The sequence below is a fragment of the Vulpes lagopus genome, chromosome 7 (genome assembly GCF_018345385.1).
Source record: "Vulpes lagopus strain Blue_001 chromosome 7, ASM1834538v1, whole genome shotgun sequence".
Lineage (NCBI taxonomy): Eukaryota > Metazoa > Chordata > Mammalia > Carnivora > Canidae > Vulpes > Vulpes lagopus.
In genome coordinates, this window is record NC_054830.1 from 81,783,718 (window position 1) to 81,805,703 (window position 21,986).

Below are 21,986 nucleotides of genomic sequence, written 5' to 3' on the forward strand. Positions count from 1 at the left end.
ATAGTCATTCTTTTAGTATATCCACCAACCCCGCCTAGAGTCAAAGAGAGAAGGCTAGAAGGGCAGGCTGGGTACTTGACAAAACCTGCCTTTAAAACAGCTTCACAATATACCCTTCCAGAGACTTAGGTATATGAAATGGCAAGATGACCCACTATTGATGTCTTTTTGTAACAGTTTCCTTTTCCTAGGACAAATAGGTAAATTTTGCTTAAGGGCTGGGACTTCATATTTGTGTAATTATCATATTCCTGATTCCTGGGATCTAAAATTTGAGGGTAGCACATAAGTGGGCTATTTTAGAGTTACCTAAGAGGCAAGAGCCCCTTTCTAGGAATTGTAAAGTCAGGTGCAGACCAAAAGTTTGTGGGATGTATTGAAGGGGCTTCCCTGAAACTGACCATTCTTAACCTGTCCAGTGCTCCCTCCACTGTGGTGTCCTAAGGAAATTGTCTCTCATACTCCTATTCGCTGTGGTCCTCTTGTATCTTCCTCCCCCAGCCATTCCTTCATTTGGCAGGGAGTGGCAGGAGAGTTCGTTCCCCTAATATCTTTATCCTTGAAGATTAAACCAACTGAATGAGAAAGGAGCAAACTTTAGGAGGAAGTCCCTTTTCCTTAGCTATGGGCCATCATTGTGTTAACAGACAATCTGTGTCAAATCACCTCCTCTACCCTTGAAGAGTTTTGTGTACTGCTCTTTCCTAAGATATATCTCCTAAGAAAAACAGAAAGAAGTTTTTTGTCAGTGTGTTATCTCATTATCGTCATCAATACTCTCAGTCTGTAATATATATGATGTACAGGGAAGCCAGCTGAGATCAAGGTGGAAAGTTGATATAAATTATGGATGCCCTCATAAATATTTACTGACTCGAAACAACAGCACTTGCCAACTCAGATGTCACACTTTCTCAGGTGTTCCTGTTCATGCTCACTCAGGTATCACCCATGTGTTTACTCAAATGTCACTGTCTGGTGTCATCTTTGAGTGTCACCCTCAGGTTCACTCAGGCATGGCCACTTGTTGCCTACCTGCACAACTAACTAGTAGCCTCATTTTTCACACGATATTGTCCTTCCTCCAGGACCTTCTCCTTCAGGTGTATTTTATTACCTAGTCTAAATGCAGGCACCAGGTCTTCCCTGCTTTTACAGAGGACACACTGACTCATCACATTTCTCAGATTTGGAATCAAGATTTCTTCTGTCGGGGAATTGATGAGTATTTTTTTAGTATTAGAGACTTATAGATTTTTAAGTCCTTTTTATAGCCATTTTACATTCTTATGAGTATCCATTCTCTAACTTCTAATAAATCTGTTCATGTTTTATCATTGCCCCAGCTATAATTGGTAGCAGAGGCCACATGGTGAAAGCTTCCCCTAGATGAGCCTCAGTTCTATGCCAGTGATAGAAACTAAATGTGTATACAATGCCTATACTACTGAAGTGCTCATAGCCCTTCTTTGGTATATGTGAAGAAAGCTTAGTAAAGCCTTATAACCAGACAGACCTGAGTCCCAGTGCCATATATCCTTGATACATTTACATGTATCATCTTTACTTTTCTGAGCCTGAAACATGTGGATGATAGATGATTGGGTTGGGTGATAGGGAAGGAAATAACATACATAAAATGCTTGGTGAGACACTAGCTCAGTTTGCCACATCTATTCCTATTAATAATGTCCCTGAATGTTTCCCAGGCAACAGAATTCAGCAGTTGTCTCTACTATCTTGGTGGCAGGTCCCCATTTCACTACTCACATAACTCGTTTTGTCTAAAGGACCTAGATTTAGAAACTTGACTAATAGACTTTAGTTATGGAAGGAGGAATTTGAGGAGGAGGAGGAGAAGGTGATGAGAAGAAAAGGGAGCCTAGTGATTCTTAAGTTGATTGCACTAATTTTGCTCAGCTCCCAGACTTGCATTTCCCCCCAAATACATTCCCTATTTTTTCCTCCCTTCCTTTTTTTTTTTTTTTTTTTTTTCACTTGCACTGGAGAGCCCATGGAATCTCATGTTGATCTATAAAGCTCTATTTCTTGCATGAAACTCTGGTTGTTTTATATTTGTGAAAAGAAAGTTTTGGAAGTTTACACAAAGATGTTCTTTTTTCTTTTTTTAAGATTTTATTTATTCATGAGAGACAGAGACAGAGACAGAGACGTAGGCAGAAGGAAAGCAGGCTCCCCATGGGGAGCCTGATGTGGGACTCGATCCTAGGACCCCGGGATCACGACCTGAGCCAAAGGCAGATGCTCAACCACTGAGCCACCCAGGTGCCCCAAGATGTAAGTTCTTGAGGCACCTGACTGGCTCAGTCAGTCCAGCCTGTGACTCTTGATCTCAGGATTGTGAGTTTGAGCCCCACACTGAGTGTAGAGATTACTTTAAAAAATTTTAAAATCTTAAAAATATTTTTTTTTATTTAAATGAATATTTACTGGGTGAGGGGAGGGGGCTTGAGTGGGCTCAGTTGGTTAAACATTGGGCTCTTGATTTCGGCTCAGGTCATGATCTCAGGGTCTTGAGATTGAGTCCTGCTTGGGGCTCAGCAGGAAGTCTGCTTGAGTTTCTTTCTGCCCCTCCCCTCTGTGTTCTCTCTCTCCAAAATACATCTTTAAAAAAAAAAAAAAGAGTATTTATTGAGAATTTACTATGTCCCAGTCATGATTCTAAATGTTTTACATGTATCATCTTGTATAATCTTTTTTAGTTCTCATAAGTAACCTATGAGATTATCACTTTATAGATAAGAAACTGGGGCTCTGAAAAGTTGAGTGGCTTGTAAAATTTTGCTCATTGCAAAAGTTCACACAACCTATGCCAGAGCTGTCACGTAAACCTAGACATTCTAACTTCAGACTTCACTACCTTAACCACTACACTTGAGTCTGTATGTCACTTAGAAGTTTGATGATCTTCACAAACTGAGTCATTTTTACTTAGAGTTCAGCTGCTTTATTTCATAGTTTCTGAAAGGAATGGTGATTTCAGGCTGTTTCTGAAGCTGAGGAAATGATCAGAACAGAAATTCTTTCATGCCTTCCCTAAAAGGCATTTACACAGGAAAGGACTCCTCAACACGTTAGATTTTCTGCGACATACTCATAGGTGACCAGTGCATCATGATGGACAAGGTAGACAAGGTGCATGAAAAACAAAAGTGTAAAACGCTGTAATAGAATCCCAGAAGACAACCTTTCTTGACTCCCCTAGGGGTGAACCACAAACCATCCTGTGAGTTTCTCAGTATCCACAGTTCCTTTTGCTAGGTAGAGCCTTAAGGCCTCTGAGCTCTCACTATGTCCCAGCAGAAGTAGCATCATTACTCTCACATGTGGCAGAGGGCACCTGGCTTATATCCCTAGCCTGACCATATTTGACCTATGTGACTTGGATAAGTCACTAACTTCTCTGGGTTCCTTCCCTTATCAAGCATATTGTTTACACAAATGTAGAAATTTAAAAGATCTCCCCTGTCTCTTCACGGAGCTTGTAAGAGACCAAAAACAAACAAACAAACAAACAAAGCAAAAGAGGTGTGAGAACCCTAAAACTAGAAGGAATTACACCAGAATCTTGTTAACTCTGGGACTATGGGAAGTATGTATTTTCTTCTTGATACTTTTCCTGTATTTTCCAAGTTTTCCACAGTAAGCACATCTTCCTTTTCTAATAGAGAAAAAGGAAATAAAAGTTTGATAAAAAGAACATCACATAATCATGACATTACAGTCTAAGTAAGCCATGAAGTCAGAGTGACAGGAGAGAGGCCATGATGAAGAAGCACAGTTGAACTAGATGGTTCAGTTACAGATACGCCTTACGTGGCCTAGCCAGCATCTGAGCTTAGTTAGGTTTAAGGGACTTAGGTGCAGGTTTAAGGGACTACTGCTCTTACTCTTCTGATTTCCAATTAGCATAACATTCTAGCCATGCAGTTGAAAATCCAGTGTTAAAAATTAACAGGTTCTTCTCTTTATAAAAAAAAAGTTATCAGATACTTGTGATACTCTAAGCAGATTATGTACAAAATAAGTGTATCTAAAATATGATTCTAAATTTGATTCTAAAATACAATTCTAAATCTCATGCACAGATAGTGCTCGCTTTGGGAGCACATATACTAAATCTCATACACAGATAATCTTTAGAAACACAACTGCTTAAACCAGGCAAGAACTTATTATTAGTTAAACTTTTAAAAAATACCTGTATGTTTTTATGACCTATTGTTGAAGTTTGATTCTGGAAGCTTTTAGACTTTTAATTTGGGAACTGTGGCTATGTTCAGTATAATATAAATTAAAATTTTGATTTGAGGACTTCCTTACCCTTAATTCACTGGAAAACAAATAAATTTATCATAAGTCCCTGACAGTGTGGAAACCACAGGAGCTTTGGAGTCAGACGTACTGGATATGGAATTTGGTTCTGCCCACAATAGCTGTGAGCAAATCAACCCCCACCCCTTTTTTTTTTAGATTTTATTCATTTATATACAGAGAGACAGTATAAACAGAGAGGCAGAGAAAGAGGGAGGGACAGAGAATCTCAAGCAGACTGTGCAGAGACCCACCCAGGGCTCAGTCCCACCACCTTGAGACCATGACCTGAGCTGAAACCAGGAGTTAGATGCTCAACCGACTGAGCCACCCAGGTGCCCTGCAAATCAGCCTTTTGAGTTTATTCAACATATACTAATAAAGATTTTTTTATTTTTAAGTAATCTCTATACCCAGCGTGGAGCACAAACTCACAACCCCAAGATCAAGAGTCACACATTCCATTGACTGAGCCAGCCAGGCACTCCTCTATCAAATATTTCTTCACCTTTTTGATTCTCAGTAATCAACATTCCTCCCTCTATCTAAAATCAGGGCAGCAGTGGGTGCCTGGGTGGCTCAGTGGTTGAGCATCTGCCTTTGGCTCAGGTTGTGATCCCGGGGTCCTGGGATCAAGTCCCACATTAGATTCCCCACAGGGAGGCTGCTTTTCCCTCTGCCTATGTCTGTGCCTCTCTCTCTCTCTTTCATGAATAAATGAAAGCCTTAAAAAAATAAAAAATAATTTTAAAAAATCAGGACAGCATGTTCCTATATGGCTTTCCTGTACTTTCAGTGACAAGAGGCCTATCCTGAGGCTTCACCTCTACTCCTTTCCCTGTGGGCCAGAGGGACCTAAGTTAATCTTTTCTCCTATTTGGAGGGGCACTTGATCTCAAGGGAAATCACGGGCTTATGTCAATTGTGATAGCTCATGACTTCATTTTCACACTCTTCAGCCTGGCCTTCTTTATGAGTGCATCCTGGTGGAACAGGTGGTTATAATCAATCATTCCATGATGCACATGGATTCTGTCCTTTGCTTTAGTTAATAAGATAGATGGGTACTATGGGACCTTGCCTTGGAGACAAGTCATGCCCTAGAGATTGTAGTCAGGCTAAATCTATCAAAGATATTAAAAAGAATATATAAGATCAAGAAGTAAATTAGCTCTTGAGCTATTGAATGTGCTCCCCCAAGGTTAGTATTCCACATTGTTTGTATTGCTGTTGGATATTTATTCTGTCTGATTTAATGTTTAGGCAGCTTTCTACATAGAAGGAAAATACTGCAGGGTACTGACAGTCATATGCCTGGTCTCTGTTGCTCTCAACCAACTCAGGGGGAAGGGAGGGCTTTACTTCTTGGGGAAATCACCCTATGGATTTTATTTTCAGGTGATTCTGAAGGGCAGCAAAGAGCGCAGCACCGGGGCCACTGGAGTTAATGCAGACTCCTCCCGCTCCCATGCTATCATTCAAATTCAGATCAAAGATTCAGCCAAGAGGACATTTGGCAGGTAAGCTGGAAATATGCAAGGAATTGCATTGTCTGCCTTTCTCTAATGTGACTTTGAAATATGTGTTATCAACAACAGGACACTCTGCCACCATGGAGTTTTTAATAAATATCAGAGATACAGAGTAGAGTTGTTAGCTCTGAAATAAATCATTGTATTAAAGTGCCATCAGTTGATTAACCATGAAGTAATGACCTATTGTTGGTCAAGCCTAAGTTATTAAAAGGGACATTGATTGCTTCTAATGTGAAACACAGTATCAGCAAAGAAATAGTAGGAAATGCATCTCAGCTTATAGGCCAAAAAAAAAAGAGAGAAAATTAATCTATCCTTCTTGAAAGAAGCCATAAGACAATTGAGTACATTCATTGCTTCTCTGGTGCTATCTTAGCAAACTCTGCCACACTGATGGATGAGCCTATCTCACCTCTGAGTAATGAGTCTTTTTTTTTTTTTTTTTTTTTTTTTTTTTTTTTTTTTTTTTAGCTTTTCTTTTCTTTTCTTTTTTTTTTGGCTGGAAAGCAGCCCACAAAAGTTTCTCTTTAATTGTCTAAGTGGTCACCTAAGTAATTTGCATTGTAGTCATTTAGCTTTATGGGAAGAATGCTTTATTAATTTTATTAATTTCTCACAAAAGATTAACACCAACAGAAGTGTCTACCAGCAACAGCTGACAGATTAAAATCTCAGAATACTTTGGGAAAGCTGACAGTATGTCTTTTCTTTCCAGAGGATGGTCCAGTGTTCATTTCTTCCTGCTGCCCCAAAATGCTGACTGGTGTAAAAATAAACCAAAGCCCCCAAGAAGTTATCACTGCTGTGTCTTTTCTCTAGGATCTCTTTTATTGACTTGGCTGGCAGTGAAAGAGCAGCAGATGCCAGAGACTCAGATAGACAGACAAAGATGGAAGGCGCAGAAATAAACCAGAGTCTTCTGGCTGTAAGTTGTTTGAAAACTTTCAACTAAAATTCTCTTGGGGGTGCCTGAGTGGCTCATTTGGCTTAGCCTCTGCCTTCAGCTCAGGTCATGATCCAGTCCTGGAATCGAGCCCTGCATCAGGCTCCGCATCTGTGCTAAGCAGAGAGCCTGTTTCTCCCTCTTCCTCTGCCCTTCCCCCTGCTTGTGCACACGTTCTCTCTCTCTCTCTCTCTGTAGAATAAATAAATAAAATCTTTAAAAATAATAAAATCCTTCTTGAGAGATTTTGCCCCTCTTCTCATGCAGCTACAGTGGGTGAAGGTGGGGTGGGGTAGAATCAGCAGAGCAAGGGCATGGTCTTATCTGACAGTGGAATTCCAGAGTTGGAGATGAAGGCTGCCCAATCAGATTCTCAGCAGTTCTAGGCAACTCTTCTCTTCTGTCCCTGCCTTCTCTTCTTCTGGTCAGTCCCTTAGGAACAGAAAAATGTTTCTGCAGCTGCTGAATAGTTAACTTAGGTAAGCTTTCTCTCTCTCATCAAGTTTTTTTTTTTTTTTTTTTCATCAAGTTTTTAAATTGTATTAATTTTTCAAACATAAAAACACAGGATAAATTGTATAGTGATCTCCCAAATATTGAAGCTGTTGCACCCAGCTTCAACATGTAAAAAATCTAACCAACCCTTCCTTCCCCTGGTTGAATTATTATAAAGCATCTCCTCCTGTCATCCGTCATTTCTTCCACAAATATTTCATTATCTCAGAGATTAGGACTCTTATTTTTTAACATAACTGTAATGCCGTTATCATACCAGAAGAAATAATTATGTATGTAATGTTATCTATTATCCAGTAAGATTTATCATTTCTCCAGTTGTCCCATAAATGTCTTTTCACCATTGGTTTGTTCAAGTCAAGTTGTAAACAGGACCCTTGGATTGCTTTTGATAGTCTTTTTTATTCCATATCAGTTCTTCCGTACTCTCTCTTTTAATATCAATGTATTTGTTGAAGAAAATTAGGTCACTTGTCCTATAAGATTTCCCACATTCAGGGTTAGGTTGACTGCATGCCCATATTGATTTTTAACATCATACTATCCTCTGTGTTTTCTGTAAAGTGGTTAAGATCTGTACTTGTGCTATACAGTAGGTAGCCCCTAAGGAATCCTTCAAATGTGGCTCGTCTGAAATGAGAGATGCTTAAGTGTAAGATATACTCTGGATCTTGAAGTAGGTTTCTCATTAATATTTCATACTGAATACATGCTGAAATAATTTTTTTGCTAGGTTTTTAAACAATGTTTTTGGATGTTTTAGATTATATAATATTTAAATAAGATTAATTTTGGGGCACCTGGCTGGCTCAGTCAATTAAGCATCTACCTTCAGCTCAGATCATGATCTCAGGGTGCTGGGCTCAAGTCCCACATTGGGCTCCCTGCTCAGCAGGGAGTCTGCTTCTACCTCTGCCTCTCCCCTCACTCATGCACTCCCTCTCTCTCTCTCAAATAAAATCTTTTTTAAAAAGATTAATTTGGGGATCCCTGGGTGGCGCAGCGGTTTGGCGCCTGCCTTTGGCCCAGGGCCCGATCCTGGAGACCCGGGATCAAATCCCACATCAGGCTCCCGGTGCATGGAGCCTGCTTCTCCCTCTGCCTGTGTCTCTGCCTCATTCTCTCTCTCTCTCTCTCTCTCTCTCTCGATCTCTCTCTCTGTGAATATCATAAATAAATAAAAATTAAAAAAATTTAAAAAAAAATTAAAAAAAGATTAATTTCATTTTTTTAATGTGGCTACTAGAAATTTATTATTACACATTATAGTTTGCACTTGGCTGACATATTCATATTGGGAAAGCACTGTTCTAGAAGCTTGATCAGATTGAGGTTCTGTTCTTTTGGCAAGAATTCATGGTTAGTTTTTAGACTTCCTATAGGAACACGTCAGGAGGTGCAGAATGTCTGGTTGTCTCTTTTTGTGATTTTTAAGAATTAAAGATTTGAAAGTTGTCAGTGTAATTCCTCCATTATAGTTTCCTATCAGACTTTTTCATTAAATGGGATTACCAGCCATTGATGAGATCACCTGGATCTACTGTTTCAATAGGGATTCCAAATGGTGATTATTTTCATTCTAATATTCCTTCTTTATTAGCTGGAAAGAACTTTTCCTCAACTATCTGATTATCCTAAAATATAATTCATACAGTAGAAACAAGATAATGCTTGTTTGATTCTTTGTCTTTGCTCACCAGTTTTCAGAATGATTTGGTGTTCTAGTAACTTAAACATGGCCAATGAATTTTTTTTATTTATTGTTTTGTTTTTGTATTATTATAAACTCATTATAATCATTATTCTTTTTGCTATTTAAATTGCACATCTTTGAGGGCACCTGGGTGGCTCAGTTGGTTCAGCATCTGCTTTCAGCTTGGGTCATGATCCCAGCAGTAATCTTGTAATCCCTATAATTTTGTGATTGAGTCCCGCATTGGGCTCTTTGCTTCTCGGGGAGCCTGCCTCTCCCTTTCCTTCTGCCTGCTGCCTGCCTGCTTGTGTTCTCTCTTTCTCTCTGTCAAATACATACAATACAATATAAATCGTTGGCTAGTGGGAGCCTTTTCAAGTATGTTCCTCTGGTTTTTTGACCAACTCTATTAATCTCTAATAGCTTTCTGGCATGACAGGATGTTCCAGGCTCATCTTGTACTTTTCCTTCCCCGGACCTTGAATCAGTCAATTCTTCAACAAGCCTTGGTTTTAGAAGAAAATGGCATTTAGAGGGGATCCCTGGGTGGCGCAGCAGTTTGGCGCCTGCCTTTGGCCCAGGGCGCGATCCTGGAGACCCGGGATCGAGTCCCGCGTCGGGCTCCCGGTGCATGGAGCCTGCTTCTCCCTCTGCCTGTGTCTCTGCCTCTCTCTCTCTCTCTGTGACTATCATAAGTAAATAAAAATTTTTTAAAAAATGGCATTTAGAGACCATTTAGGGATGCTAGGGGTGCTTACTAGCACTGGGCTAGTCCGTGCTTCTCCCCCTTTTTGTCAGACAGAGCTAGGAAATAGAGTTTCTTTTTTTGAAAGAGGAAAATACATCAGGGATTCATACTAATAAATTAATTCAAAATTAAGATTACAAGGTTTTTGGTTAACTTTTTTGAATTTCTATTTGTATCCCTTTTCTGCTAGAATTCTTAGTTCCTAACAACATTAATTTATTTGCTCTATTTCACTATCTGTGTATTTCAAAACAATGTTGATATTTCTCATAATATGATTACTGAATTCAGATGAATATTTCTTTGCAGTTTCCTTTTCACCCTTAGGTTGTATCTCCATTTGGGATGTATAGTCACAGTATTGTGTTGTACAGTCACTTGAAATCTTTTCTAGGTGTTTACACTCACAAATTTCAAATCCAGTTAAAGTAAAAAATTGTAGAAAAAGCCATATTAAGAGAAATCTAGTGACCATCCCTGTCCCCTCAATTCTATTACCTCCCTCCCCTTAGATAACCATTTTTCTACCTATATATATTTTTGTATTCACCTCAGAAGAAAAGGATAGCTCAGTGTCAACACTTTGCTCTTCTCACCTAACACTACCCTAGCACGATCCACTTGGCTATATATAGAGGCCTGCCTTGTTCTGTTTTGCTACTACATAGTACTGCCTGTGCCCCTCATTTAAGTTCTTTTGATCAGAACTGAAGTCTCCAGCTGGCACTTTATTTCCAGGCCTCACAAGGAATAAATTGGGAGACTGAGAGAGGTGAGAAAGACAATCATTATCTATTTTTACTTTTTCATCTTTTGAGTAATTTTAGATATACAAAAAGTTGCAAAAGTAAATACTCAGCATTCCTTCACCCAGCTTCCATAATATTAATATCTTGCATAACTATAATAAAATGATCTAAACCAGGAGATGAACATTCGTATAATACCAAAACAACAACAGCAACAACATTGTTATAATACTATTAACTAATCTACAGACCTTGTTTGAATTTTACCAATAGTTCCACTAATGTCCTTTTTTGGGTCTAGGATCCTCTGTTACATTTAGTTGTCATGTCTTCATGGTCTCCTCAGTTTTTGTCATCTGTGACGTTAACACCTTTGAAAAGTGCTGGCCTGTTTTTTTGTGTGTGTGGATTGTCTGTGAATTTGGGTTTCTCTGATGTTTTCTCATGATTAGATTGAGGTGAAGAATTTTTAGCAAGAACACCACAAAAACTGTACCCTTCTCGGTGAATCATATCAGGTAGTATATGAAGTTAATAGGTCTTATTACTGGTGATGTTAACTTTGATCACTTAGGTGGTTTGTGCTAGGTTTCTCCACCGTAATGTTACCATTTTCTCTTTATAATTAATAAATATCTTATGGGAAGATACTTTGAAACTATGCAGATATCTGAGGCACCTGGGTGGCTCAGTGGTTAAGTGTCTGCTTTCAGCTCAGTTCATGATCCCGGAGTCCTAGGGGATTCTCTGCTCGGCAGGAAGCCTGCTTCCGTCTCCCTCTGCCTGCCACTCCACCTGCTTCTACACTCTGTCTTTGTCAAATAAATGAAAAAAATCTTAAAAAAAAAAAAAAAAAATCAGGGCCGCCCCAGTGGGATTTAGCGGTTTAGTGCCGCCTTCAGTCCAGGGCGTGATCCTGGAGACCTGGGATTCTAAGATCATAGCCTTAGGATAGGAGGTCCTTAACTAGATACAGGTAGCTCAGGATGTTTACCGGTCTAGCTTGATTTTTCTTGTTAGACCAGAAACTACCAGGGCATTTTGACTTCCTTATGGAGGATTGTCTGAGTATGGCTTATTCAAGAAAAATCTGATCCATGGGACACCTGGGTTGCTCAGCGGTTAAGCGTCTACCTTCAGCTCAGGGTGTGATCCCAGGGTCCTGGGATTGATTCCTGCATCGGGCTCCCCGTAGGAAACCTGCTTCTCTCTTTGCCTATGTCTCTGCCTCTCTCTCTCTCTCTCTCTCATGAATAAATAAAATCTTAAAAAAAAAAAAAAAGAAAGAAAAGTCTAATCTGTTACTTTCTCTTTGCATGTGACATTTAATCCAATGCTTATTGTTAATATACCACTTTGCAGCTGAAGGAATGTATCCGAGCACTGGATCAGGAACACACCCACACTCCCTTCAGGCAAAGCAAATTAACTCAGGTAAAGTTAAAAGTGAGCTTTGAGTTTGTTCTGTTTATTCATTTGTTCTTGCATTCATTCATTCATTCAGCAAAGCATCCACTGCTAGCAGGCATGATGTTAAGCTTGGGGGTGTGGGGAGAAGTAAAGAGTCATATTCTTTCCAGGAGCTCAGTGTAGGCAGATGGGCATCCTTAGGCAGAGATGCCTGCAGTATGAGGCAGCTGGGCTTTCACAGGACAGCAGTGCACTTCTGGTCATCACCCAACAGCTTTCTGCTTATTTTTAATATAAAGATACATTTTTTATTTAGTAGAGTCTCTGAGCTGTAATATTTTCTTAGCTGTAAGACTAGTGTTTCAAGACAAAAAAATAATGGCTGGAGTTAGATGAATGAGATAGATTTTTAAATTTTTTTAAATTTATTTTTTACTTGTTTTTTTAAAATGTTATTTTTAAGTAATCTCTACACCCAACATGGGGTTCAGACTTAAAACCCTGAGATCAAGAATCATGTATTCTACTGAGCTAGCCAGGCACCCCAGATGAGATAGATTTTTGACTTGTACTAATAGGAAAGATGACCAAGATCTATAGTTTAAAAATATGAAACACACACACACTAATTATGCCTATGTTAACCAGTTATTCTGAGTGGTAAAACTAGGTAATTTTTTTCCTCCATTTTTCTGTCATGAAACTATGCTTCTTAGTTAATGGAAAATGCCAGTAACTATTGGCTACAGAACAGTGGCCCATGGAGACTACTTACATACAGACTGCTGTGAAGGCAGTTATGAGTGTCCCTGATTCCTTTCTACACCAACTCCTACACTCAGTAGAGGACAGACTAGAGTAGAGGGCAGTCTAGGTGAGGATCTTTGTATTTTGGGTAAGGTTCTCTGTGCAGCTAACCTTAATGGCCCCATAGGGCCTGGGGCGGAACCTATAATATAACTCCTCATTTGTCAGAACTGGTGATCTGTGGGTTAGATTCTTTCTTCTCAAACATGATTTCAACCAAAGACTTAGGAAACCCTTCTTTATAGGTGGTTAGTCCTGATTCTGACATTGGCTCTCTTATTTTTTAAAACAAGTTTACCGGGATGCCTGGGTGGCTCATTGGTTGAGCATCTGCCTTTGGCTCAGGGCGTGATCCTGGAGTTCCGGGATCGAGTTCCACGTCGGGCTCTCTGTATGGAGCCTGCTTGTCTCTCTGCCTGTGTCTCTGCCCCTCTCTCAAATAAATAAATAAAATCTTTAAAAAAAAAATAAAACAAATTTACCATCCCCAGAAAACGTGTTCCAATTTCATTTTTAAAATAAATAAATTAAATAATAATTTCATTTTAAAATGAATAATTCATTTTAATAATAATAAAATAATAATATTTTTTAAAATAATAACTTAAAAACTGAAAACTAAAAAAAATAATAATTTGGGGGCACTTGGCTGGCTCAGTTGGTGGGGCATGTGACTCTCGATCTCGGAGTTGTGGATTCAAGTCCCATGTTAGGTATAGAGATTGTTTAATAACTCAAGCAGTATATACAAGTACAAAGAAGATGGCAAAAGGTACCTGAAAATCCCACCTCTCAGTAATAATCACTGCTACATTTTGGTGACTATCCTTCCAGACATTTCTCTGGAATGCTGCCCACATATCTACACATAGATCTACTTAGAAAGTTATGGAATCATATGCCTTTTCACTGAAAGATAAGTTTTAGGTTTTTCCGTGTACCTAAGTACAGATATACATAATTATTTTAATGGTTGTATTGTAATCAGTTAATAATTTAGTCTGTTCCCTATTTATAGACTCCTAGATTTTTTTTTTTGACTCCTAGATTTTCTAATTTTATTATAATGTTGTAATGCATATCCTATGTATACTTTTTTTTTTTTTTTCGTCAACTGAGCAATTCTTTTTAGGATAATGGTCTGGGAGTGTGCTCGTTTTTATACATATTGCCAAGCCACCTTCTCAAAAACTTATACCGTTTCATGGTACATGCTACATGAATAGTATAGCAATGTAGAAAAAATGCCAATTTCCCTAAACCCTCACCAGGGCAGGGTATCATGAGTCTTAATCTATGGGTGAAAAATATTAGTATTCTTACCGGTTTGTTTGTATTTCTTTTATTGGTGGTGACGTGAGTACCTTTTTTGTGTATTTTTGATCATTTGTATTTCTTCTTTGTAAATTGCCTTTTTATAAGGGGGAGGGGAGCTATGACCCAGTGTCCTACACATAATAAGTAGTCAATATGCCCTGGCCTTCTATTTTGGACAGGTCCTGAGGGATTCTTTCATTGGTGATGCCAAAACATGCATGATTGCCAACATCTCACCAAGCCATGTGGCCACCGAACATACTCTGAATACCTTGCGTTACGCTGACCGGTGAGTCACTCTTAGGTAGCAGGTCGTGTGTGTGTGTTTGTGTGTGTTTCATACACACCTGGGGATCTGATCTTGAGCTCCCGAAGTCTGTTCCTAAGGCAGTGATCCTAGTACCAGGAGAATGTGCAGTTGGTCATTTGAGCAATGTGCCCTGGTAGATCTTGCCATTCTACAAGTGTGAAAGTGACAAGAGAAAGGGGATATGTTCCCTACTTCAGGAGAGAACTCCACCAGTGACTTATAAATGGCTAGTGGGAGGGGCACCTAGGTGGCTCAGTGGTTGAGCATCTACCTTTGGCTCAGGTTGGGATCCCAGGGTCCTGGGATCAAGTCCTGTATCAAGCTCCCTCCGGGGATCCTGCTTCTCCCTCTGCCTATGTTCTGCCTCTCTGTCCCTCATGAATAAATAAATAAAATCTTTTAAAATAAATAAATAAATGGCTGGTAGGAAATGAAATATTTCTTTGGAGCAGAAGGCTCAAGGTTTTCTACCTGCTAGCCTCAGCCCTAATCATAAGGGATAAAGTACATGTTACTTGTCAAGGCAGAGGCACTTAGAGTTATGTAGGTCCAGAAGAGATCACCCAAGACATGACATGTTACAGAAGAATAAACTGAACCCACAGAAGGGCAGGAACTTTAAATGGGCTCCCTGGGAATTAGGGTTAACACTAGCACTCTAACTATATGGTGACTATATGGTCAGGGCTCTTTCTGGGGTGACTCTGGTATCTGCCAGGGTCCCTGCCCCTCTCCCTATCTCTTATTGTGGTCACATAGGTTTCCTACCATGGGTGAAGTTGCTATCATTTCCATCCTTTACTCTGGCTGCTTTGCTGCCTGGTCCTATCTAACTTACATCCTTCTCTGTGGTTTCCCGGAAGCTGTCTCCAAGATTAACAAACTATTTGAAGGAAACCTGCTTTTTAACTACTGTTAAAAATCTTTAGTATAAAAAAAAAAAATCTTTAGTATCTATGGCATTTTATGAAATTCACTGGGAAGGAAAATGAGCTATCATTTAAGCTTCATGAAAACAGGAAACCTTATCTCTTTCTCTACTCTATCTACTACCCAGATAGTACTTAGTACCTAGATGCACAATAAATATTTGTGAATGAAAGGAGGAGCTCTTCCTGGGTGAGAGACTTTACAAAGTAGTTAAGAGTGGGCTCTGGAGTCGAGACTATCTGGGCCAGTAGTCTGCTTCTGCCATGAAATAGCTGAGTGGTCTGGGGCAAAAGTTTTGAGCTCCAGTTTTATCTGACAGGATAATATTATTAGCATCTACCTCATACAACAGTTACATGGAATCAGTGAGGATAATATGTCATGAAGGACTTAGCACCATGCCAGGTACATAGTTACCATTCAGTATGTGTTAATTTAAGATATAGTAAGGGACGCCTGAGTGGCTCAGCGGTTGAGCATTTGCCTTTGGCTCAGGGCGTGATCCCCTGGTCCCGGGATTGAGTCCCACATCAGGCTCCCTGCATGGAGCCTGCTTCTCCCTTTGCCTGTGTCTCTGTCTCTCTCTCTGGGTCTCCCATGAATAAATAAATAAAATCTTTTTAAAAATTAGTAATATTTTAGTACTGCACACTAGTACTGCTAGAAGAAAGGCTACTTCACAGGGCACCTGGGTGGCTTAGTTGGTTAAGCATCTGACTCTTGGCTTTGGCTCGGGTCATGATCTCAGGGTTATGAGACAGAGCCCGGAGTTCAGCTCTGCACTCAGCTTGGAATCTGCTTGAGATTATCTTTCCCTCTCCTTCTGCCCCTCCCCCTTCTCACACGCTCTCTCTCACTGTCTGTCTCAAATCTAGAAAAAAGGCTACTTCATGAACTGAAATCAGATAGAAGATATGAAATGATCCAACCTTGTTTCCAAAAAACCAATATGGCTTGAAATTTTTTACCCCCATGTATCCATCACCCAGCTTCAACAGTTAATAGTAAACCAATCTTTTCTCATAACCCCACCCACTCACCAAAATCACAGACATTGTTACCAGTTGCTTAGAGTAAGAACTTCATCATTAAGAGCAGAGAACAAGACATCTCTCTTAGTGCCTCAGTAAAGGAAGATGAAAATAACCCTTTCTCATAGGAGAAGTATTAAGTATAATTGAGAAATTATGCGACATAAGTTTGACTTTAAAAAGAACAGAAAAAGTATAATAGAAATCTTTTCCAATTTGAAGCGGTCTAATAAATTATTAAAAATGAATGAAAGCCATTTGTTTTATGTGCTTAAATGAGACCTAATGAAATTTAGGTAATAATCTATATACATACCAATGATTTTATTGCTTATTTAAAAATTTCTGATTTAAAATTTCTTCTTTCTCTATACTAGAAGAATGTTGCTAAGGACTCCAGAGATAAAGTTCCAGCTAGACCCCTAATAGGTATACATCTATCAGAAGAGCTCAGTGATAGGAGTGATTTTGGGGACAGGGAGAGTATATTGAAAGCATTTAGCATCAATGACCAAATTACCTGTAGGATTCCTTCTGGCACTCAGCTTTCTAGAATTATTTACTGTGACTCCTAGGGAGAAGTTTTGGTATTTCTCTCTTAATGAAACTAAAATAGTTAAGATTTTTATAACAAGAAGTAACTTGGAACCGTCTAGACTTACTGTGGCACCTCTCAGCTCATTTCCTTGTATGTATGCCCTACTGCAACACCTAAACAATGGCCTGTGGGATATATGTGTCTTTCTTTCTTTTTCTTTTTCTTTTTTTTTAAGATTTTAGGGCACCCCGGGTGGCTCAGCGGTTTAGCGCTGCCTTCGGTCCAGGGCCTGATCCTGGAGACCCAGGATCGAGTCCCATGTCGGGCTCCCTGCATGGAGCCTGCTTCTCCCTCTCTCTGTGTCTCTGCCTCTCTCTGTATGTCTGTATTTATTCATGAGAGAATAAGACAGAGGAGAAGCAGAGTCCTCACGGGGAGCCCAATGTGGGACTTGATCCTGGGACCGGGATCATGCCCTGAGCCAAAGGCAGATGCTCAACCGCTGAGCCACCCAGGCGTCCCCACATGTGTCTTTAGTCACATCCTACATCTCTTTGCTTAGCTATGTTACCTGCCTGCCTTGGCTCTCAGACTTAAAGGGAAGATTTAAATTTTTTTATTATTATTATTTATTTATGATAGTCATACAGAGAGAGAGAGAGAGAGAGGCAGAGACACAGGCAGAGGAGAAGCAGGCTCCATGCACCGGGAGCCTGACGTGGGATTCGATCCCGGGTCTCCAGGATCGCGCCCTGGGCCAAAGGCAGGCGCCAAACCGCTGCGCCACCCAGGGATCCCCTAAAGGGAAGATTTAAATCAAGTCTCAGTATCGGGATCCCAGGGTGGCTCAGCGGTTTAGCATTTGCCTTTGGCCCAGGGCGTGATCCTGGAGACCCGGGATCGAGTCCCACGTCGGGCTCCCTGCATGGAGCCTGCTTCTCCCTCTGCCTGTGTCTCTGCCTCTCTCTCTCTCTCTCTCTCTCTCTCTCTCTCTCTGTGTCTTTCATGAAGAAATAAAATATTAAAAAAAAAAAAGTCTCAGTATCAGGCTTATTATCTTGGTTTTCAGAAATGGCCAGAGGAGTCATTTGACTACAAGTAAGGATTGGATTAAAACCAAAACAACGGAGGGACACCTGGGTGGCTGAGTCAGTTAAGCATCTGCCTTTGGCTCAGGTCATGATTCCAGAGTCCTGATCGAGCCTCTCATCGAGTTCCCTGCTCAGTGAGGTGCCTGATTCTCACTCTTCCTCTGCCCCTCTCTCTCCTCATGTTCTCTCTCTCTCTCTCTCTCTCACACACACACACACACACAAATAAATAAAGTAAAAAAAAAAAAATGGAAGAGACATTTAATGGGAGCCCCCAGGCAGAAGTACTGCTCCCTCCTAGAGGATTTTAATGAAGAATTTACAAACCACTGGAGAGTCACATTTTTACTTGATGTCACCTTGTAATTCTAAATTCTTAGAGTGTTTTTAAATATCACAGAGCTAAGAGACTATCCTGACTATGGAATCCTAGCAGAGACCTAATTCTGGATTTTCCATCCTCTCTAAAATTCCCATTTGGAATAAATAGAGTATATGTCTGGAGACATTTTTGATTGTCATGACTAGAGAGAAGTGCTACTGGCATTTAGTGGGTGGAAGCTAAAGATGCTGCTAAACATCCCACAGTGCACAGGACAGCTCCCTACAAAAAAGAATTATCTGGCTCCAAATACCACTAGTGCGAAGGTTGAGAAACACTAGGAATAGACAAGTCACTTTTCCTTTAATTAGCATAAGCCTGCTTATTTCCAGAGGGTTTTGCTTCCTGAGCACCCAACAAGTTTGAAGAACTCATTTTCTTAGAGAAGCCTGAAGGGAGGTAGATTGTGGGAAAAGTGGGCTCTGCCTGTGGAGTAGTAGGTGACATCAGGCTCCTGAGTTGGCCCATCTTCAAGAAGGCCCGTGTGGGCCCTACCTAGATGTAGTACAGTTCTGAGACTAGCTTCCCTGGCCCATCCAATGGGACTGAGGTGATTTCCAGAACTTCTGATCATAGAATGTTGGGTATGTTATATCCACAGGCTACACCATCTTTTTTTTGTAATACTTTTCTTTGATTTTTGAAAAGTATAGAAAGGAATTAAGGAGCATGCAAGAATATACATTTAACATAAAATGGTAATTTACAGGGTCAAAGAACTGAAGAAAGGCATTAAATGTTGTGCTTCAGCTACCAGTCGAAATCGAACCTCTGGAAATTCTTCTCCAAAACGAATTCAGAGCTCCCCTATGGCCCTGCCAGGGGACAAGTGTTCTCCCAAAAAGGTCAAGCTGGGACTTCAGCAGACATTCACAGCATCTCCTGGTTCTATGAGAGGGAAAGCCCATCCTCTGGCCAGCCACCCACCCAACATCCCTTTTGCTCCTGTACCTAAAGTTCCTGGTAAAAGGGGTGGATCCAGAAGGAGTCTTCCCCAAGAGTGGGGCATTCAAACTAGCCCTGCCAGAGGAGCTACACGGTCTGGACATTTAGCCAGAAAAAGGGCAGAAGAGTCTGTGTCATTATGCTCTGAGAAAAATCAAATGGGCAACAAAACTGCCCGCAGGTGGGAAAGCAGGGCCCCTGGCCCAGGAGAAGCCCCAGCACATAGTAAGCTGCCCTCCAAGTGCAAGCCAGGGCAGACTGTGCGGCCTGTGCAGAAGCAGCTAGTGTCACCGGCCGAGCTCTCTTCTGGCAGGCTCCAGCACTCAGCAGAACACAGTCAGGGCAGCCAGGGGAGTACACCTGCCAGGTCTGCCTCTGAAACTTGGACAAACATCCCTCCACATCAAAAGGAGAGGGAGGAACACTTGCGCTTTTATCACCAGCAGTTCCAGCAGCCACCTCTCCTCCAGCAAAAGTTAAAGTACCAACCACTGGAACGGTTTTTATGCCAGTACAGGCCCCTAGAGGGGCAGCTCCAGATTGAGACCCCTCCTCCCTTCTGCTCTTATTCTGAGAGCCAGGATGGAGCCCAAGCCGAGGACCTCGATGACAGCGATTTCAGTGAAGATTCTTTTTCACATGTCTCCAGTCAGAGGACCACAGAGCAGAGAAGCACCCTAGAGGATAGCGAGGGCTCATTCTTCCTTCATCAGAGGGAGCAAGGCCCTGAGGAGCAGGTGGCCGAAAGGCAGCAGAGTCTGCTTTTTAACTCCAGGACAGATGGTGATGAAAAGGGCCTAACTGGAAACTGGATGTACTCCAGGGACCCCACAAACCATAGAAGAGCAGCACTCGGTCATGGCCTCAGCCCAAGTAAAGTGCCCTTGGACTGGAGCAGAGAGGAGGAATCTACCTCCTTGGGTCTTTCTCCCAGAGACAACTTGGCAGAGAAGCCTTACTGCTCACAGATAGACTTTGTACATGGCCAAAAAAGAGACGGTGGCCCAGCCTCTGATCTCAGACAGAATGCTTTCAGAAGTGAGGTTCCTGAGCAGGCTGAGGTTAGTTCACTATACCTGGAGGAAGATGGCTTCCCTTTGTCACTATCCCATGGTGCAGTTCAAGGAGCTGCAGACCAAAGAGATACGGTCAGCACACCTCTTAGAGAAGATGGACAAGACAGCCCAACTCTGGTGACCAAAACACTAAAAAATGGTTACCCTTACCAAGAAGACCATAGAGGGGAATCAGGTACGTGCTCTGAATGTGCTTCTGGACTGATGGCTCCCCTCACTGTGTCCCTCCTAGAGAACACAGACGATGAGGGCCCTCTTCCCTCGGAGCAGCTAGCCCAGGATGAGACTGCTCACAGTCTAGAAGCAGCAGAGGGCCCACCTATGGGCCACACAATGTCATCTGATGATCAAAAGGCACTCCTACCAGTGTCTTTGGCAACTGGGCACTTGTGGCTCTCATCATCTCCCCCTGACAATAAGCCTGGTGGCAGTCTTCCAGCTCTGTCTCCATCACCCATCCGTCAGCACCCACCTGACAAGCTGCCCTTCAGTGAGGCTGACCTAGAGGAGGTCAGCCAGAGCAGAGAGACTGCACTCTCCTCCCAAGAACAGATGGGTAGCCAGCAGTATGATGCTGATGCTGAGGCAACAGAGCTGAGCAGTTTCCAGGATTTCCCAGGAAAGCCCTTCACCATACATACTGGAGGACCCCGCCCTGCAACTATACTCACCCCACAAACAGAAAGTAATGATATGGCTGACCAGCCGTGGGCCCAGGAAAGAAAACATCCAACAGGACTTGGTTGGCAGGAGCTAGTAAGTTTGTCCAGAGACCCCATCAAGTTGCCCTGCTACAACAGAGACATCATGTGGCTCAAATACAGGCCAATCCCAAGGTGCTTAGCAAGGCCAGGCTCTCCCTTGGTCCCTGGCTGCTCTCCAAAGACTACAGGGACACTCCATCAGCTCACCCTGGGGCATGCACAGTAAGTTGGAATTCTCCCCAAGACTTGAGCCCCTTTGGCACCCCTTTCCACCCCAGCCTAACATATGTCTCTTCTGGGAATGACTACCACTGGTTCAGTGTCAGAGATATACTAAAACTAAGAGGCTTTTCTCTAGCTTTTTGAGGAAGCAGGTTTGCCAGGGTGGGTGACTCCGAGTCTGGGAAAGCTCGGACATAAGTGAGAAAAGGGAGGATCTGTCCCCTTCAGCAAGCCTATGACCTGTGGTGAGATCGGAATCCTCTTCATTCTGTTGGGTCTGTGTTCCTGGAAGGGCTGCCCAGAGGCACACCAGGTGCAGCCTAGTGCCCTCAGAACCAAGGCAAGGTGGGCACCTTCCAGGATGGCAAAGGTCAAAAACAGGGACTGGTGATTTGTGCTGCTTTCCCCAAAGGATGCTTTGGATAGTGCAGCAAAGAGAAAGTATAGAGAAAGTCAGATCCAGCAGGGTCCCTTAGCATGAGATGCCGGGGAGATAGTGGGTATATGGGAACAGAGGCTACAGCTTTTGCTAGGGCTCCTAAGGTCTAGGCCAGCTGTGTACCTGCTGCTCACTGGGGCTCAGGCCAGGCCGTGGACAAAGAGAAGGACTTGCAGGGATGCATAGGTGAAGCGCCCACCTGTCCCAGGAGACTATCAGTAGGGTCTGACAAAAGTCAGATCCTCCAGTTTCTAGCTCAAACCCC

At 41.7% G+C, this 21,986-nt stretch overlaps 1 protein-coding gene across 2 annotated transcripts in view; it reads left to right on the forward strand.

Moving 5' to 3' along the window:
* Window positions 1-21,986, forward strand: part of KIF24 (kinesin family member 24) — a 79,651-nt gene that overhangs the window by 54,635 nt on the left and 3,030 nt on the right. For both annotated transcript variants that reach the window (XM_041763422.1, XM_041763423.1), the window contains exons 7-11: window positions 5,734-5,855; window positions 6,690-6,795; window positions 11,882-11,953; window positions 14,233-14,342; window positions 19,045-21,282. In XM_041763422.1, the coding sequence (XP_041619356.1) occupies window positions 5,734-5,855; window positions 6,690-6,795; window positions 11,882-11,953; window positions 14,233-14,342; window positions 19,045-21,282 (2,648 nt within the window). The remainder of the gene's footprint in view (window positions 1-5,733; window positions 5,856-6,689; window positions 6,796-11,881; window positions 11,954-14,232; window positions 14,343-19,044; window positions 21,283-21,986) is intronic.